This window comes from Anas platyrhynchos, chromosome 3 (genome assembly GCF_047663525.1).
Source record: "Anas platyrhynchos isolate ZD024472 breed Pekin duck chromosome 3, IASCAAS_PekinDuck_T2T, whole genome shotgun sequence".
Classification (NCBI taxonomy): Eukaryota; Metazoa; Chordata; class Aves; order Anseriformes; family Anatidae; genus Anas; species Anas platyrhynchos.
The window spans coordinates 18302641-18323300 of record NC_092589.1 but is presented as its reverse complement, the minus strand read 5'-3'; the positions used below and the strand labels follow the sequence as shown (position 1 = coordinate 18323300).

General features: G+C 36.3%; 1 protein-coding gene across 2 annotated transcripts in view; it reads left to right on the top strand.

Moving 5' to 3' along the window:
- PPP1R21 (protein phosphatase 1 regulatory subunit 21) overlaps positions 1 to 12415 on the top strand; it is a 28276-nt gene extending 15861 nt beyond the window's left edge. For both annotated transcript variants that reach the window (XM_027453609.3, XM_038176963.2), the window contains exons 13-22: positions 136 to 228; positions 1797 to 1924; positions 2273 to 2425; positions 3101 to 3193; positions 3906 to 4139; positions 5626 to 5661; positions 6875 to 6991; positions 7829 to 7927; positions 9374 to 9502; positions 11234 to 12415. In XM_027453609.3, coding sequence (XP_027309410.2) covers positions 136 to 228; positions 1797 to 1924; positions 2273 to 2425; positions 3101 to 3193; positions 3906 to 4139; positions 5626 to 5661; positions 6875 to 6991; positions 7829 to 7927; positions 9374 to 9502; positions 11234 to 11263 — 1112 coding nt within the window. In that variant the 3' untranslated portion in view covers positions 11264 to 12415. The remainder of the gene's footprint in view (positions 1 to 135; positions 229 to 1796; positions 1925 to 2272; positions 2426 to 3100; positions 3194 to 3905; positions 4140 to 5625; positions 5662 to 6874; positions 6992 to 7828; positions 7928 to 9373; positions 9503 to 11233) is intronic.
- Positions 12416 to 20660: the final 8245 nt, after the last annotated feature.

Genomic DNA, 20660 nt, shown 5'->3' with positions numbered 1-20660 from the left:
TATGTTTAATATTAAAGGAAGAGGTAATTCAAGCAAATATGTTTTCAGTAGTTGAAAGTTAGGTGACTTTCAAAGATATTTTTTCATTGGTAACTGAATGCTAAGGTTTTTTTCCCTTTTGACATGGTGCTTTAGGCACAAAACCAGAAGGACTACTTCGAACAAATTACAACGCGGTGTTTACAAGCATTGCAGCAAGTCTTCGTGGATCTCATGAGATTTTAAAAGGTGAGACTGCAGAAGTAGTGGTTGTTTTCAGCTTTGCTTCTTTGTTGATTCCTTACAATTTTTAGGTTGCTTACTTTTTTTTTTTAACATGACTGTATAACCAAAGTTTATGAAGAAGACAGTTTCAAAATTAAAGCAGAATTTCCTGCTTGTAAATGGCTTTTCTTTTATCAAAAGGTTGTGGATATACTGTAGTGAAGTGGAGTACTAGTTTTATTAGTGGAGTACTCTTCGGTTGCTGGATTTTTAGTGGAGTGCTCTTTGGTTAATACTCAGAGTTTTAAAACATGTTTAGTCCATACAAGTCCATATATCCAATAGCTTCTGTACTACGTAGCTGTTTGTAGGGAGAGTAATTAGTATAGTTGAATTGTTTTGATACCAGTCAGCTGTATAGATACTAATGTCTTATTTTAAACAAAATGTAGGTTGTTTTTGTTCAATTACCAATAATGTCAATAGCACTGACCCATTTTACAGGGTTCTGTTTTAAAAATTTGATGGTAGAGACTTGTAGAGACCTCAAACAACATGAGGTACTACTATGCCAGAGAGCATTGTAGCATAGATAAGTTTATTGATACATACTCTTAGTATAGTTGCTGTAATGTAATCTCAGTACAACTTAATATAAATAAAGAGGACAGAAAAAGTACTGAAGAAAGTTTTTAGAACTCATTAGTTAGCAACAGAGATGTATGTAATGTCTCATGCTCACATACTCGACAATTCTTGATTTGTAGTTTCTCTTTACCCTCCCTTTATAACTCAAACAGTTCTCCAATTGCTTAACCTTGCCTCGAGCTAAAATTTCTGGTGGTGATGACCTGGGATTTCTCCCTTTTGTAGCAAAAGTACTTGATTGTAAAATAGCTGTGAAATGTTTACTTGTGAAATGCCTATTAATTTTAACAACGCCATGATTAAGAACATCTGTTTTACATGATAAATATTTGAGTTTTTTATTTTGATATTGTTGAAATTTATTAGCATATGGAAGCTAATATTTCCTTGTAAATTACCTTCAAAAAACGTGTAGTGGATTTCTTTTTGTCTTTCTCTCTCAGAAGACTAGTCTGTTGATTTTACCTGAAAGAACTTGAGATTATAGGAAGCGATTTTCTGAATTTTTAGTAGACTTTTAGGTTTGCTCTGACAGAATTAAAATACCCTTCTAAGTCATGTAAGCTTAAGGCTCAGATACTGAACATTAATAATAATTATATCTTTAGTGTCCTGATGTAAATATGTAGAAGTGGGAAGTATAATTTTGAAATCAAATGCTAGGTTGAGTTTGGCTCCCCTGTACAGCTATGATTTTTGGGATGCAAAACATAAATATACCCTTTTATTCTGCCTTGCATAACAGACATAATAACTGTTCTTTCTGATCTTAAACATTTGTGTAAGGCAGTCTACTGAACAATTAGAAGCATCCAGACTAAACACTTGTACAACTCACTTAAAGAGGAGAGAATTGTTCAAAACCCAAGGTCATTAGCTGAATTTGGAGATGGTTGCTTGAATAGACAGAAACATAATTTATGTAAGTGTTTTCCTTTTTCTAGACATTTCCAAGCACTACAGTCAGAAAGCTACGTTAGAACAAGAGGTTCCCACTGTCACGCAGAAACTCATAACTACAAATGACTGTATTTTGTCCTCTGTTGTGTCTTTAACAAATGGAATGGGCAAGGTAATGTAAATTTTTGTCTTAATATAATGCCATAACTTGAGCATTTTTTTAATAAAATTTTTATTTGAGAAATCTAGGTGTACCTCTGATACTATTAACTACATATATGGTACAGGCTTAATGAAAGGTACTTTCAGGACATATATTTAGAAACTATGTGTAATAAGAGTAGATATTTTAAAGAGGATGTTTAGTAAGGTCCAAGCTATGTAGAGGAGCCTGTAGCTTCTTTAAGTTTCTTCTTGTGAAGTTCAGTTTCACTAAATGCTTGTCTTTCTCTTGAATGAGCTATTGCTCTAAGTCATTGTATTCAACTTAATTCAAAAAGTGACTTCTTTTTATGTTTAGATTGCCTCGTTCTTTAGCAACAACTTGGATCATTTCACTGCTTCGTTAAGCTATGGCCCAAAAGGAGGAACAGAGTTCATCAGCCCTCTTTCAGCTGAGTGTATGCTGCAGTACAAGAAAAAGGCGGTTGCTTACATGAAGTCTTTGAAGAAGGTTTGTTCAGTTAGCATGTTTGCACAGAGAAAGCATAATTTAGTTGCTATTCTAGACCATTGGTTTCCAGCATTTGGAATGGATTTCTCTCAAGGAGAGTTTTTGGCTGAGGAGAATGGGATCCATACAGCAGTAATACTATTGAAGTGATTAGATCGTAGTTGCTCTCAAAATTGACAGTATGTGTTGATTCTGCTGTTAACCAGTTCCAAAAATATCTGCACTAAGACTCTGAGACTAATAACTACTTATTGAAACTTCCTGCCATGTTCACCAAGAATATGGTGTGAATGACATTTTTATACTTGTGTTCACTGGAAGACAGATCTCCCCGCTGTTACCTTTATAGTTGAAAAAAAAAAGTTATGATGTACTTCACGGCGAAGTGATTTATTGAGAACCATTATGTTGTGATAGCTAAGTGGACCTCAGATACATTTGATCACCAAGTAGCACACAAGTAAAAGGTGCTCAGAGAACTTTGTATGCATTTTTGGGGAGAGAAGGCAATGGTTTTCTTTGAGTTTGAACCATGGAACCATTTTTTCTACTGTCTGCTATAAATATTTAGAATATATTTTTCTTCCCTCTAGTGAAGTACGAAGGACAATAAGAAAATGAATGTAAAATACATGCTCTGATCTATTGTGAAACATGTTTTCTATCCTTTCACAGCCTTGTGCAGATTCAGTGCCTTATGAAGAGGCTTTAGCCAATCGCAGAGTTCTTCTGAGTTCCACAGAAAGTAGAGAAGGTCTTGCACAACAGGTATTCTGGTATAAATTGTACTGATGTCTAATAATAAATGTTGTAAAGGAAAGTAGTACTGAATAGTCTACCTATGTTTGTATGTGGTTGTTTGTACATAAAGGCACATACTGAGTCATAAAGTAACTACAGATGTCTTACTTATCATTTTTAGAGTAAAAGAACAGCTCAAACTGGAATATTCATTTCTAATTTTATGTACAGTCTTCAGTGTTTTTGAAGTGTGTTTTTCCTTTTCTGGAAGATAAGGCAGAGGGAGACTAAATGATATTTAAACGGCCCTATACAGTCTGCCCACCTCTTTATGAGTGGGACTTGCTAATTTGAAGTACTGACTAAAACTTCTCTTACTAGCTCAAATGTTCAGGCTGTTCTTGTGTTAGTGTCCTTGAACTTTTGTAAAAGAAAAATACTTGCATTTTTTTTGTAGTGGCCCACGTTCAGAATCTATTATTTGAGATGAGATGTTGAGTAGAAATGTGTGGAGTGAAAGGTTATATACTGTTCCATAGCTTTTCTTATTTGGACAAACTGGGGGGTGTGTTTGTGCATGTCATAGATGATCACAGTTCAACCTACAGAATCCAGCCTACTGCTTTGTTATTCACTAGCTCATTTGTGTTATGATTTGAGATAACTCTCTCTTCAAACAACTCCTGGGCTGTGTGTTTTCTGCGTTGATTAACGTGAACTGTGAACTTCTATCCTAAAGGTCCAGCAGAGTTTAGAGAAAATTGCAAAACTTGAGCAAGAAAAAGAACACTGGATGTTGGAGGCGCAACTAGCTAAAATAAAACTAGAGAAAGAAAACCAAAAACTGAAGAACTCTCTTAGTGGATATTTAGCTGAAACTGTGCAAGAACGTTCTGTTTTGCCAAATGTAATTGAACAAAAAGAGGAAACAACAGAAAAGAGTCAGAGGGAACCTATTAAAAGTACTAGTCTGGTAAGTGACTTTTTTTCCTTCAATGGGAAAAAAAATACATTTTAGTAGTAGTACTGTTTGATCAGTGAAACATTAATAACGGAAGTGGTTTGATGTTGAAATGCAATCATGCTTGGGTTCATTACATTTCCGATTACATTACATTTGGCTTGCTGATACTTCGTTCAGATTTTGGAATTTCTTGGCTTTTGAGACTTTGGCTATTTAGTATAATAGAGGGATTCTTGTGGTGCTGTACTTCTGTGACTGAGGAGGAAATGATTGGTATTAACATATCCATAATATGTTAAAGCAAACAGAAGTAGGTAACTAGTATTTTTAAAAGAGCTAAAAGACTTACTATAGGTCCATGTAGTATAACAAAGTTAACTTGAAGTCATTCAAGTTTCCAGTATTCTCTGGATCATTAATTTTACATAACCTGTGTAGGTTCATACAACTTGGGTTCATCGATTGCTTTTGGATATGGCATGAATTCTGTGTTGTCTCCCTGTGTTGGTAAATAGCTTTTTGCTGTTTATTATGAATATTTTAAAAGGATTGCCCTTTCCTCTGAGTTGCTGCTTCTGAAATGGTATTAACAGGGCTGTCATCTGTAAGACATTAAATAATCTGTTAACACAAGCATTCAATAGAATTTGAGTTTTTTTCCTCACCACTTTCCTGTTCCAGCATAAAAAACAAACAAACAAACAATGGGTTGTTTTTTGTAGACTCACTTAGCTGGAGAAGACCTTTCAGATCATCAAGTTTAACCAGTTTTGGAATTACATGCTTTGATGTAAACTGGCATTTTAAGTTCTTGATCACATATTTTATCCTTCAGGAGTTTGAGGAAATTTTTTTCTAGTCACAGTGTTAGATGTAAATGATAGGTCAGCATAACAAAAATATTGTTCATAGACCCAAACCTATATAAAGTCCTATTGGGTCAGGAAGAAATATCTGACTGAGTATGAAAATAGTATTACATGAAACTAGTTAATCACATACATCCCGCTGGTAGAGTTCTGTTAGGGCTTTACACTAAGCTGTCAATGAAATTTATTAGTCAAACTGCAAATAAAGGAATTCATCAGGTACTCAAGAAATCCAAGACAGATTTCCTTTTCCTTTTCCTTTTTTCCTTAGGTTTCCTTTTTCTTGTGTAATTTAGACACGTTAGTGCATTGAAGCATTGCTTTTTCATGTGCATATGATCAAGTAGTTGCATAATCAGATAAGCTAGCTGCATCTTGTTGTTTTTATTGCTCTTGCCATGTGTATATCCTGAGATAAGGGATACTTAATATTTGGAGAATTGGTGTCACCTTTAATTCTGTTCAAGGCATTCCTGTATATTGCGCTTTATTTTATGTTACGTGTGGAAATTCTTAATTTTAATTCTTAATTTTAACTGTTTCAAGATTGTTTTATTAAAGTCCTTTTATGACAGGTACCTATTTTTGCAATCCTCACTTCATGTGTATTTTCTTCCATGTTTTAGGTCGGGATGTTGACTATAACTACTGATAATGAGAAGGTAATCTATTTTAAATGTTATCCAATTATATATGGTAAATAATTTAATTGCTAACCTTATTCTAAAGGTGTAATTAAATATCAAGAATACCATAAAATAATGGCATGAATCACTCAGGTAGTCTGTGTACCATATCTTCAAGCTTCTGAAATCATGTATATATGTTTTTGTTCTGTATAGTGAACTGTATCTTTTATTCGTGTAAGTGGCCTGGAACAGTATGAGCTGTAGCCTAGGTCTGTTCTGTGTAGTTTCAGTAAGAGTACAGAGATCAACGCTTTCCTTAGGAACCCTAAGTGGATTCCAGGCCTCAATTCTTAATTTCCTGAGAAGGGGCTTAAGCTGGGAGTGGAAAAAGTTAGAAAAAGTCACTGACTGTATGTCTGTGTTTTAACAGGCTATCCCAAACCAGAGGTTATACTGAAAGAAATATAGGGCTACCTGTCAGACCAAATGTTAACTCTTCCTTTAGCACTACTATAGCATAACACTTGCCACACCAAGAACTTAAGAGCAAGATTCAGTGCTTTGGCTTTCTGCTATTGTAGGGAACTGACATGTATTTTAGTTCCATCTTTTTTTTTTTTTTTCCTGAAGGAATGATTAAAATGGGGGTGGGAGTCAGGTAATAGCTGATACCAGGTCTTAGAAGCTGCTGCATAGGGCTGAACTTGGAGGTATTGAGAAATCATATGAAAGCTGCCCAAGTTATAAACCATCACTTCACCAAAAAAAAAAAAAACAACACCCTCATGTGTAAATGAACTTCTGGAATGTGCACTGTTCTGAGAATTTGTGAGCTTCTGAAACTTAGTTATGTGGAGGAATTTTTCCTTGCTGGGAAAGCCAGTAAGTGTTTAGTAGTATGTTTTTTTTTGTTGTTGTTTTTTTTTTGTTTTTTTTTTAAGGTGGTAGAATGAGTTTACTTCTGCAGTGGTTTTTTTATCTTCATCAGAGACTTGATATGTTAAATCAAGCAAACTTCTTGCATCCTTAGTCGTCGTGTTGTCCTTAGAGGAAATATGACACTAAATAGGCATTGTCAGTTAATCTGACCTCTAATTTGTCTGTTGTGGTTTGGGGAACTTAATGCTTTTGGATATATTGAGCATCAGGAGGGAAGGGAAGTCAATAGAGAAGACTCTGTTGTGATGCACTGTGAAGTATTAAGTCTATTAAACTTATGTGTCTGTTTCAATTTTTGATTTACCAGGCTCCAGATGTTGAGTCTCGGGAAGACTTGATAAAAAAACACTATATGGCAAGGATAGCAGAACTTACATCTCATCTACAGCTTGCTGACAGCAAATCAGTACACTTTCATGCTGAGGTGAGCATACAGGCGGTGTTTGAATTTGCTTTTTGAATTTTCCATAAACAAGTGTTAAATATATAGTACATTATATCTGAGAAAAATGTGTTCCTGGAATATGTTTTCATCTGTGGTATTGTATGCATAACAATGGAGAGTATAGACAGACTTCTTTTTTTAAAAAAGGCTTTTATTAGCGTTTTCTTCGTTGCATTAAGAATTACAATGTGTATCGTGTATTGGTCTGCTTCTATAAGGTGAAATGGCTGGTATTAGTTACCAGGCTAATTTTGACTTCATCTTAAAATAATGCTGACGTCATTTAAAAGAAATACTTGAGCATATAATGAAGTGATAAAAACAACTCTCCTGAGAAGCTGTACTTAAAATTAATAATTAACAAAATAATTCAGTCTTTTTAAGTTCCTCCTTTTTTCAAATTGTTAGGTAATTCTTGAACATAGTGGCTGTTTTGATTTGTATAAGTAACCAAAACATCTTAAAATTAGTTTTTTAATAGTAGATGACATAGTAAACCATCTTTCTATGATACTTGAGTATCAATAGTATGAAGTGAGTTGTGCTTTTTTATTAATTTTTTTTTCCTAGCAATAATGTGATAAAAATAAAGTTTAGACAAGTGGTAATATGGTAATTCTGTAAAATGAAACAAAAGTTTAACATTAACATTATCTTTGTATTAAAAAATGTACACAGATTCTGATTAATACCTGAATATATAAGGCTTCCAGAAAAATGGAAACATTCAAAGTAATCAGTTAAAGATGGCACAAGACGATACTGTAGAACTAAATTTCTTCCTTTCTACCCTCCTTATCCTGCTTGAATTGACAGTGTCGAGCACTTGCCAAAAGACTGTCTTTAGCGGAGAAGTCCAAGGAATCACTCACGGAAGAATTGAAACTAGCTAGTCAAAACATCAGTAGATTACAGGCAAGTAAAATATTAAATGACATAATAGATGCATAGTTAATTGTGTGTAAGAGGAAGGTGAAGGAGAAAGACCACCAAGCACAGTCCTGCCTCATCTAGGTCCTTAGTGAGAGATATAAAAACTAAGGGTATGTAGAGAAAAGAAGTCATACACTTCAAATCCATGTATAAAGTTGAAGTGAAATATTCTTGTAAAGAAAAGGTGGTAGTAGCCATGCCTGTGTTTTTAGCACATTTGATGTCAAGGCTTTTTTATGAAAATGTGTTTTCTGTATGTCTAAATGCAGAGTTGTATGACATATTTCAGTGTCTCGTTTCCCTCTCTGAGGGGAGGATTACTTAATGTATGAGCAGTACTTAACATCTATTTTTTCCTCTCTAGTGTCTTCTACTCCTTACAGTATTAGGTGTGGTACTGGCGAGGTTGACTCCATATTCGTTCATTTAACTTAAACAGGACTAGGAAAACGATGATAGTGCAGTCTCCTAGATCAAACATGGAATCCTTAATCCACTCTAGCACCTGTTACTGAAAATCTTAAAAAAGCCTCTGTCATTTTTTGTGGGTGGATACTTTAATATTAAGCAGAGATAATTTTGGGATAATCTTTTAAGAAGTTGTTTTTAACAGTAAGATAAACTGTAACAGCAAATTTATTGGGAACTAGATAAATCCTTTACAACACTAAAAAGAACTCCTAAATTGCAAGCATACCACCTTGTCCTTCCAGAAGATAGTGGAGGGGTTAAAATCCCTCATGAGGATTAGGGTTTTAGCAGTGAGATTAAGTACTTGTATCAGATGCCTACCACATTACCCTTGTTATTGTGTGATTCCTGCTTATAAGATCTTAACTGTGTTTTAACCACTCTTTCACATAGAGTGTGATTCTTTGCCTTCCCATCTTGTCCCTCCTAAAGAGTCTGTATCCATTCATCGCTATGTTCTAGTAATGCACAGTGTCCTTCCATGTTTTTAAGGCCAGAAAGATTGCTCTGCAACTGCATGCGAGTTGCTGATTCCTTCAGCTTCATGAGCTGCATGTGTTCATGTACAGGCAGTGTTCTAATCCTATAGATTTTACCTGTGTCTTGTTTGGAAGCGAAAATCTAGCTGTTCAGCTTTTACATAAGCTATACAAAGCTGAAAAAAAATTAAAGAAACTAAACAAAATTACAGGGGAAATACTGTGCATAAGTCTTGAGGTGAAAGGAAGTAACTACTGACATTTTTTTGTCATGATACTTTTCAGTGGTTTAATTGCAATTTATGATTCATTGATATAATTTCAATGGTTTAAGTGCAATTTGGTCTAATTACACATACCTAGTATCAAAAATGTAGATTACTAATCTACAGAGATGGTGACAACTGGCAAAGCAGACATTTTCTAATATTGATCAAAGGCTTCAAATTGTGGACTTCTTTGTTTTTCGTCCTAATAGGATGAATTGATGACAACAAAGAGAAGCTATGAGGATCAGTTAAGTATGATGAGTGACCATCTATGCAGTATGAACGAGACCTTAACTAAACAAAGGGAAGAAATTGATACACTAAAAATGACTAGTAAGGTAAGTTGTCAAGTGTTGACAGTAGACACTGGCTAGTGGAGTTCTGTGGGTTGCATTTAGCGTGCCCGTAGTAATACCCTTCCACAAATTAATCAACAAGCTGTAGTTCTTACTCTTGGCCAACTGGAAGGAAAACTCCAAACCTAGTCAGGCATATTTTCAAAAATAATATTTTTGGAAACGTACATGTATGAAAGAGCACATGCTGTATATCACTGCTTCAAAGTATGCAAATTTAAAGTGTATCCTGTGAAAGATCAAAATTTTTTTTTTTTTAAATCTGGTGAAAATAAAGCTATTTGCAATTCTATCTAATGATATAGGATGTTTATGATAACGTCCTGTGCTCCTGTCCTGGCAATTGTTTTTTTCTCCTCTGCTTTACTTCTATATTCTAGCTGGCCTGTTTTTTTTTTTTCGTGTGGGAGTGAAAAAGTTGCCACCTAAATTCTTCTGTGAACTTCTGAGAAAGTCACACATACATTTCTTTTTTCCAAGCAAGGAGTTTATTCATTTACCAGAAGCAAGTTTTTCTACTTTATGATGAAAAATACATGTATAGTAGTCTGCTGTTGAACAGTCAAAGCTTAAACTATGGTATATCCTATCCTGAAGGTTCTAGGAAGAAGTGTATGTTGTGAAGGTCTTTATCCTTCACTCGTTTGGCTGTGAAACAAATAACTCTCCTTAACTGTGGAATGCATGGATGCAGGTTTCACTGAGGGGTGTGTGTATGAAGATCTATGTTTTGATTAGACACCCCATGACAGTGATTTTTATTTGTAGACTTCCTTCACATTTTCCTTCAGATGTTTGAGTATTTTGGCTTGACATTGTGCTCTTTAAGGTTACTTTTTTGTATATAAGCTCTTGCTTCTAGAAGGAAGCTCTGTATACTGACCATATCGCTTCATGTTTCTATAAAATGTTTTGTGGAATTTTTAACCTGTCATAATTATAAAACTTGAAGGGGTACTCTGTCTCTAAGGAAGTAAGTCATAATCTCATAACAGTAGACACACTTTTTTGCATTTCGGATGCTATCAATTGTAGAAAACAAACCGCATCACTTTCATTTCAATGGAATTAAACCATTAGAAAAACAAATGTTATCCTAAGGAAATAGGAAAATGGAGAATTGCCAGCAAGTAACTACTGTACAAAATTTAAGCTGCATGTTTGCGTTGTGGAGAATTGCTGAAAGTCAAATGTAATATGGTTGTCACGTAATAAATCCTTTTCTGAACTAAGAATATTCTGTGTAGACTAAGCTGAAGTCAAATTTGTTTTGGAACAAAATGTTAGGGTGGAGAATCAATTTCATTTGAGGCAATTATCCTATAAGGTTTATACTTGAAGAATTACCAAAGGGCAAATTATGATTTAACTTGCCTTCGGTGTCCTTAAAATGTTAATGGTGCTAATACAACTGAATGTTGTGGGACATAACTCAGATGTCTCATTTACCATAGGTTTGAATTAAAGTAAGGTACTGTTGTACTTGTTTGAAAGCTCTGGTACTCTTTCCCTCTGTTATGCTTGTAAGGACAGAAATTTTCAGAACAAGCAGTTACAAGCTTCTGTTATTAACACTGGACTGCTTATTCTCAGTTTTACTGTGCTTCCTTGCTTGCTGTACGATAAGATACCAGACCTCGGGTTTTATATGTTGTCTGCATAGTATTCTTATCTGAACTATACACTGTATTAACTAGCTTCTTCTTGTTACAGGGAAACTCTAAAAAGAACAAAAGTCGATAGTTCCTGGCTCGTCAACTGTCTGTGGAGGCTGCTGCTGCACAGAATGCAGATACTGAACATTCGTCGTCCAGTTCCTGTTTGTTACAGGAAGCAGGGGTGGTATTTGATCTAGAAAAAAATGGGATTGGTGCTGTAAATGGCTTTAAAATACTTAACATTTCTAAAAGAACTTCATGTTGTATCTAAACCAGGACACGTACACTCTGTGGATAATTTATATAGTAATTACCTTCAGTTTTTACTGTGCACTTTTTAAAACTGGGTTTTAATTTCATGTAATAACTTTGGCTTTTGTATATTTTTTCAGATAGATTATGCATTAACAAATTTGGTATCAGTACAGTAGTTGTCTATTCTTGAGTTACGTTAAACTGTCAACACCTGTACATTCAGTTACTTGTTAATAAGTTTAAAATTTATTTTTGAGAATTTGGCCATGCAAGCTGTGCAGCTACTGTAAATGTATTCCTGTTCTCATCCCTTTTGAACTAATTGGAATTGTGGCTTTAAATGATTTCTATAAATTCACACAAGCAAATGGGATCATTCTTAATTTAGATTGCAATAGTTGAAACTTTCTGCTTGTATTTGGCACTTTGGGTTTTTTGAAATAAAGAGCACAAATAGCTGAACTGGGATACTTCTGTGAAATTGTTTTTAAGCCCTTATTTAGGCATTCTGTTTACATGTATATGTACTGGTTGAAATAGCTGTTTAAAGCTAGAGGACAATGTGATCGTATACTCCTTCACTCTTTTGGGGCAAATTGTGTGTAGAATAGAACAGCTTACTGTGCTCTCTTATAGTAAAGAATATGAAATACTTAGAAAATTGAAACACTGAATTTGGAAAAAGTCTTTCATGGAATTAAATTCTGATGGATTAACTGAGGGAGATGCACATGGCTTTTTTTGTGTTTTGGGAAGTTTGTGAACTTTAGGCCTTTCCTAATTTTTTTTCAGTGAGGTCCAATACCACAAGTTTTCATGGCATTGACTTTTTTTTTTAAAACAGATGCTGTGCTGCTCCACACTTTACATTGATTTTCTGTTTCATAATATGCATTATGGCACTTGTCCCATAAGGGATCACTCTGATATCAACTGTGTCGGTGTTATTAATATGCAACAATAAAATCAACTAGAAGAAACAGTGTGACTCTTCTTAATTCTGGTTATACCATAAGCCATATGCCAAAGCAGATAGCTTCAAGTGTTTCAAATAGGGTTGGAAGCTATCTGCTTCCTGCCAGAGTTTTTTTGTTTTTTTTTTTGTTTTTTTTTTTTTTTTTGTTGTTTTTTTTTTGTTTTTTTTGTTTGAAGCTGCCTTCTCTGAGGAATTTGATCTGTCAGTGAAGGTACTAATTTAGTTAGGTTTAATTTTATGAATCCAATTGATGAACTTACTGATGCTACTACTTACAGTGCCTACGTTCAGAAAAAGACATAAGTAAAAATATGCTTTGAAGATTGTTTCAGGGCTTAATAGAAAGTTAAATATGTTACCCTTAGCTGTTTTTGCAACCAAAACCAGTGTATCACTCTTATTTTCATCAAAAATGCTGAACACAGCATCAGAAAAAAACTACCCTTATCCCAGCCAAAGCCATGTAGTATATTGAAAGTTTGTTTCTAATGCTGCAATGCAAGTTACTGTTGAAACTACCCAACTAGCATGTACTTATCTGCTAACTAATTAGTTCTGAATCAACTTCTGAATATCTATAACTATAGATGTTTAACACCTATACTGTAATTGCAGTTATGCTATTATAAAGCTGAATGCTGTTTTAAACGTTGCAGTGGAGAATTAATCTTTGAGACCAAGTTTTCAACAAATATAAATCTAAACTATTTTGTCTATACAAAATGGTCTGTGTATTATGGGAATACACAAATTGGAAACTGAAATTGTACTAATACTGAAATAAGGCCAAAATTTTAACTTGTAAAACAGTGTTGTTGGACAACTTATGGTTTCTGCCTAAGTGTTACCACATTCATATTTATTGATTTTGTTACTTACAAGTGGTTAAATCACAGATGTATATTTATGTAACTGATTTAAAAATGGTGTTCATAATGTCTTGCTAATTACTTTGGATTCAATATTAAGTAGCTTAGTGCTTCAGTGATACGGGTGCCAGAAACATCAGACTTAGATCACAACTAGATGTGGTCTGGTAGCACTCAAGAGCAGCATCTGTATTAGGACTGAAACACTTCACTCCCTTGCTTGCTGAAATGTATTTGCTATTTTTACAGGGTGTTTTTCTTTTTTACCAAGCTAGCTTCATATTCTCCTTTTGTACTTGTAATCCTGTTGCTGTTTCCACTCTAGCTTTCATTGCTGACTTGAGTTGAACTTTTTTGTGGGGAGGGGTCTCTGACCCAGCATTGTTCATTGATGCTGACTTCAGGCACAGCAGGAGCCAGTCACTGTACAACTACGCTCCCCGTACCTTCAAAGAGGGGATTTGCTCAGACATCCAAGGGATCAGACTGCATAGCACCTATCATATTACTATTTTATTGATTGGTTGAACCAAGTAAACCCTTTTTATTACATAAATACTACAGTGTCTTAAACTTTGGAGAATCATCTGGCCATATAAACTGGGCAAACCTGTCGTTCTTTAGTGCAGTATGTAAAGGTAATTTGAAACTACTATCTTAGCAACAGGAGGCTCATGATAAAAATGAAATTTATTGCAATAAAAATACATAATTGCTAATTGCTCCTTCCTACAAAAGCTAGGTGCTCCTCTGTTTAAAAACAAACAAAAACTTGTCATGCATTTTTTGCTTTGGTTACTACTTGCGCTATTACTCAGCAGCAACTTAAATCAATGCTAATTTAAAAGAGGCTCTGTTTGCCCTAATTCTTGAATACTTTTTTTTATTAATTTGAATCATGAGAATTAGAAACTTGTTTTAACTACACCCATCTGCAGAACTGCTAGCTTACTGACAGATGGGGACAGAGGAGAGAAAGAGACCTTTAGAAACCAAGATGTATTTGGGATTATGAAATCTGCCACATGGAAACTTGCCTAGGGGCAATTTCTCATTGTTTGCCTTTGTTGTATGTGTAGGCAGCCTCAACCACATCAATGCTAATTCTGAATCACTGGGGTTCTTCCACAAACTTTCCATACAAATACAGTACTGCTATACCCAGATTGAGCAGCAAAATAAGCATTTGATTCTTGTTGGGCTTAATTTGCCTGTCAAACTGCTATGCTGACAACACTAAACAATGTAACATGTTAAATTTTTAATGAATAAAATGGCAGAGATAACTGCAGAAATCAGCTTATATGCACTGGTTTTAACTAATTCACACGGTAAAGTCAAAAGCCTCATAAACTGATGAGGTCTTACACAATGAAGCAGCCGTGGAAATGCAGGCCTGGTGCTGATACTATTTTATGGTCTTCCATAAGCAACCCAGGTTGGTGCTGGGAAGAGCTTCAACCACAAAATTAGAGTCCAGGGTGGAATTTCCAGTGACTTTAAGCTCTACCGGTTGTTATTCATGAATTCCTTTGGAAGGAGTAAATGCAAAGCACTTTATTTAAGGAAGACTTTTTCCTGAAGTTACCAGGTTGAAAAAATCTGACCTGTGAGCCCAGTGCAGTTTTATTGACTGTAGTCATTGGTATAAGGAATTAGCTGTAGTACTGGACCCCCTTATGTGCCTTCTACTTAGTGACTTTCAGATCATGTATAGTGCATGCAATGTTTGTCACAGCAAGTACCTGAGGAGAGGAGGTATCAGTTTCACTGAATTTCTTTTAGTATCAGGAAAGTCTGGTTTATGTTCAGTCCCAACAAGGGCACAAAGCCAAGTTTCTCTTAGATTGTCAGTCTAGCCCAGGTGGTCATGAGCATTTCAAGCCAATGAGCACCAAATCTCACACAGAAGGAACAAAATGAGTATGCTATATTTCTATAAATAGTTTATATGTGGTGAATACATGGTAATTTAACAGTGAATATACTAAACTTCTGAGTTGTTTATTTATTTATTTATATTTATTTATTTTTTTTAAGAGCAATAGTGGTAAGTGAAAACAATGTATTAAATAAGGGAAGGAGACGAATTTTTCTCTAATTTTTGCACTTTGGCTTGAATTCTCAGGAAAGACTTTTATGGAAGTTTGTTGCAAAAATAAAAGGCAAAGTAGTAGAGCAAAGAGTTAATAAGTCTACAAATGAGTGCTTTTCTATTTCCATTTAATAATATTTGGTTCTAGCAACATAAGAACTGACAGGTTTTACTTTTGTCAAAACAGTAAACATTTTATAAAAAGGTTAATACACTGCAAATCACATTGAGATCAGCATAAATATAGTTAGCAATATAAACTGACTTAGCATTGTAAAATGTTGAATTAATTTAATAACTGCCTGTAGCAATATGTAGTACTGTATCCTTATGTCAAATTTCAGAATGTATTTACAGTAGAAATAGTTCTAATGGTTCTAATTTATTCTGCATATGCTATTCATTAAAGTGAAATAGTATTAAGTACTTTTAAATCTCAGAATCAATTAGATTTTTTTTTCTGCTTGGATTTATATTGCACTGAATTATTTAGGGAGAGGGTGAAAATGTTTACAGAATTTCCTGAATAATGGTCTTGTTTTGGAAATGAATCCTAAGTATTAGAATACTTGTCTCTTTGATTATGTTATTTTGCAAAAACCAAAAGCATTCACGTGCACACAGAGACATGGTGAAGTGCAGTGATGGACATGGTACCAAGAAACTGGTTTGCTGCAGTGAAGGGCTGGAGCACTGTCACTTCTCTCCTCTTCTAAGTCTTCTGCCTCTCTGGTTTATCAGCATGAAGCAAAAACGAGGTCTCTCAGTCACTAACAACAGCAGATTTGTACATGTCTCAGCAAAAGAAAAATCTGATGTATTTTTAGACAAATGCTGACCTTAATAGGGAGATAGAAAAACACATGTGTAATACTCTGCCTGCTTAAAATGAAAACCATTAGAAAGGGCTAGTGTAGAAACTAAGAGTGAAACCTTTACTGAATGTTGTAAGAGTAAATGAGAGTCCTGAGGACTCCTTTTGATGAATGTATGTCTAAATTCCCTGGCTTTTTGGCAAGATATGAGGTATCAATCTTCCTTTTCTTGTTGCTGAGGTGTTGGGTGTGCTCTGAGAGAAGACAGGAGACTCATTGGGATGGAATTTGAGAGGGGAAGAAAGATGCTGAGATCAGGTTCTGGCACCCCCAGGGCACTATGCTGTGATGGAGGGTGGCATGCCAAGCTACATAATCCAGCACTTGCCAGTGATGAAGCTGCTGCTTCGTCATCTGAGCCTGGGGGCCTTGTGCTGGCAGTACTGAAGAAAAAAATTAAAGACAGAAAAATAAAAATGCAACCACTCTCTCTGGCTTGCAAGTTACATATTAAATTATGATGGAAAAAACTTCAGGCTATCAGAAGAAAAGACAACCTTTTCTCTCCCCAATCATATCTACATATTTATCATTGATCTTTAATGAGATATATTCAATATAAATATCACGTAGAATCGTAGAATTATAGAATCACACGGCACTTGCAGGGCAACCAGGCGATCAGGCCTAGTCAGCATGGGTTTATGAAAGGCAGGTCCTGCATGATGAACTCGATCTCCTTCTATGACAAAGTGACGCGCTGGGTGGATGAGGGAAAGGCTGTGGATGTAGTCTACCTTGACTTCAGTAAGGCTTTTGACATTATTTCCTACAGCATTCTCCTCAAGAAACTGGCTGCTCTTGGCTTGGACTGGTGTATGCTTTGTTGGGTTAGAAACTGGCTGGGTAGCTGGGCCCAAAGAGTCATGAATGGAGTTAAAGTCTAGTGGAGTCCCACAGGGCTCAGTGCTGGGGCCAGTTCTCTTTAATATCTTGAAACCATATCCATGAAACTTTACCATCCATCACTGAGATGGAAGTAAGAACAAGAGCAAGATTCTATCAGAAGCTGCTAGGTAACAAGCCATCAGGTTATGTATTATAAAATTCATTGGGAGCATAATTTTGCCAACTAGTGAAACAACTAACACTCATTAAGAAAGAGCTGGCTAACTATATGAGCCATTGTTTATTATTATATGAGGCATTGTTTATTATTATTATTAAGATAATAAAAATTGATCTAAAAATAAACAAAAATAGCTTTTTTTTTTTTTTTTTCTTAGCACAATTTTTGTAATTGTAATGCATTAAACTAACAGATAAATTTATTTGTAGGGAAAACTGTGTTGAACATTTCCATTGCAACTGCAGACATCCAGAATATTTCCCCTGAATACAGCAAAAGATCAGTATTGCTTAGTTTTTGGAGAAGATATTAGGACAAATGAAAGTAATTTACACAAGGACACCTCTCCTTAATCTCTTTAAAATTCAAGGGAAAGTTGAGCAGCACTGAAGAGCAGAAAAGCTAAAATGAACACATGAAGCCTTATAAAGAAATTTAGATACATTACACCAGAAACTGGAATTTACTGCTGTAAACGAGCTGTCGCTGATCTTGATAGCTTTGCAAACAAGGAATTAGAGCATCTGCAGTCCCCCTTCCATCCCACACATTCTATCCATGATTGGTGTACTTTTTGCAGCATGGTACCTCTGGTAAGCACAATCTAGAGATACTCCACGTACTGGCTGAGAAAGAATTTGTATTACTTAGGATAATATGACAATTATCCTGTTGGTAATCAAGCCAAATTCCAAACCTTGTTCTGCATTTCTTTGATGTATCTCCTCTCTCCAGAGAAACTCAGAAGCAGAAGATAACCTGTCCTTTCTCAGAGCTTGGAGCTATTCGCTCTGAGAGGTCAAGGTCACTGACAAGGGTGAACAGAGGGCAAGACCTGCCCTGGACATGGTCTTCGGACATTGCAGCTTGGTCTTTCCATTGCTCTATGGGTTTTTAGGAAGACTTGGCAATTTTGATGGCCTACCTTGAAGAAAATCATAGAATCATTAGGGTTGGAAAAGACCACCAAGATCATCTGGTCCAACCATCACCCTACGAACAATGTCACCCACTAAACCATGTCCCTAAGCACCACGTTCAACCCATTGACCCCCCAGGGACAATGACTCTACCACCTCCCTGGGCAACCCGTCCCAATGCCTGACTGCTATTTCTGAGCAGAAATGTCTCCTCATTTCCAACCTGAACCTCCCCTGCACAACTTGAGGCCATTCCCTCTAGTCCTATCACTAGTTACCTGTGAGAAGAGGATGACCCCCAGCTCCCCACACCCTCCTTTCAGGTAGCTGCAGAGAGCAATAAGGTCTCCCCTGAGCCTCTTCCCCAGACTAAACAACCCCCAGCTCCCTCAGCCGCTCCTCACAGGACTTGTGCTCCAGGCCCTTCACCAGTTTCATAGCATTTCTCTGGACACACTCCAGGGCCTCGATGTCCTTGTAGCGAGGGGCCCAAACTGAACACAGTACTCAAAGTACGGTCTCACCAGAGCAGAATACAGAGGGAGGATCACCTCTCTGGTCACGAGGCTAAGAATTCCGAGGATAAGTGGTCTAAAGCCTGAAATGTGTTGTTGAAAACGACGTCTTTCAGCATTGATTGAAATCTTTGTCGCTCTGTGCGTATCAAAGTCACTGCTCATCCCACCTCATGCCATTCAATTTACTGGAACCTGTCTCAACTCCATTTCTAGAAAAGCCTCATAAAACAATCTCACAAGCTTCCTACCCCATGGAAAATCAGCCCCTTGGCTCACCTAGGTTACATATCAGTGTCTCATATCCTCACCAGAGGCTGCCCACCTGCTTACTCCAAGCCTTTTCCCTAAGAGGTCCTCATTTCTAAAACAATTGTAATTCATCTCTGAATCTCAGTCGCAGTAGCTTGCCCTTCCTCAGCTCCTCTTTGACTGCAATGCATCTTCTGCAGGGCAATATGAGCAGATTTTCCTCTATTGGTGGATCATTTGTCACCTAACTGGTTGTGGTCATGAGTCTTTTCCCACAGTTACTGTCCCTGTGACTGCTACTCCACCAAAAAATGTTATTTCCCAAGGGTTGAGGGGCATATTCGTTAAAACAGAGCCACTTCTTTTCTTTTACATGTCTCTTTCCTGGGACATACGTTCTGGACACCAAGAAATCCTTTGCTTTTTCTTTGAGAGCACCTTCCCTTTTAGAGAGGAAAACTGATGCTACAGAGAAGAAAATGCCTACTGTACACAAATTGGAAAATCACCCTGGCTTAAGATTTTGCTAAGAAACCAGCAAGTTTATGTATCTGATGTAAGCTAAATGGCTGCAGAGCCCTATCCATGCTTTTGAGCCAGCACAGTGCTTAAAGGGAGACACCTAGGAGGGGTACACAGCTGAAGAGAGTGATCCTGGAGTCCTTGTCACACACAAAGTTGCCTTCACTATACGTACTAGTAAGAAACCCTCCTCTACTGCTGTAGCACCCACTACCACTGAAATGAAATCTTGTTTTCATCAGACATTTTCTTCCGCACTTTCTACATTTCACAGATTTCATATATGCTTGGGTAACTTCTTTTACACAAAAATTCAATTGATACACTTGAAGCGCTCCTCAACACTGTTTTAAATGAAGGCTGCTTACTGGATATATCAGGATTTTTATGCATATCACTTATTATTAAAAGTTGGTGAAAACCAAACCCAGCAATACTATATCACATGATTTATAAGAAAAATTGGCATAGGTATTACCATATTTCCATTAACAATGGGTCTAGAAAGTAACTTTTTGTTTTAAATTCATGATTAATATTGGAATAAACACTTGCTTTTCCCCTATTGAAAAGGTTCCCCAATCCTTTGAATTTTGTTATATGCTGGAGAGTTAAATAAAATAGAATTTCTGTAATTTCACCACCAGTCCTGTTTGAAACCATGAAGTTTTGCAGACCTGATGGTTCAGTGGTGAGCACACTTATTGTATGCTGGGGAAAGGGCAGGAAATGAAACAAGATTAGGCTGTAAGTGCAGATGAACGGCTCCTGTGGTCTTGCCGTTCAGCAGATCCACTTAGGCTGTTTAAATTTCAAGATAAGAGGAAATTGTTCGAAAGAATTTCTGGGATGCGAGCAGCACAAGAGGTGAATTATTTTGCACCTCTGAAAGACGTGACCTTGAGGGCAGCGTTTGGTGCCACTGGAAGAGAGACCGTGCTTGTTCCCAGCAGCCGTGCTGGAATCCGTCCCTCACCGCCTGCCTACCGCACCCCCGTCCCTCCCCAAAGTTTGTCCAGAAGACGTGCTCAGGCACCAAACAGAAACGCAAGCACTCGCCTTAATCTCGAGGATTAAACAACGTCCCTGCCATGGGAACGCTACCCTGTTTTTAAAAGAAGTTTATTTTAAAGA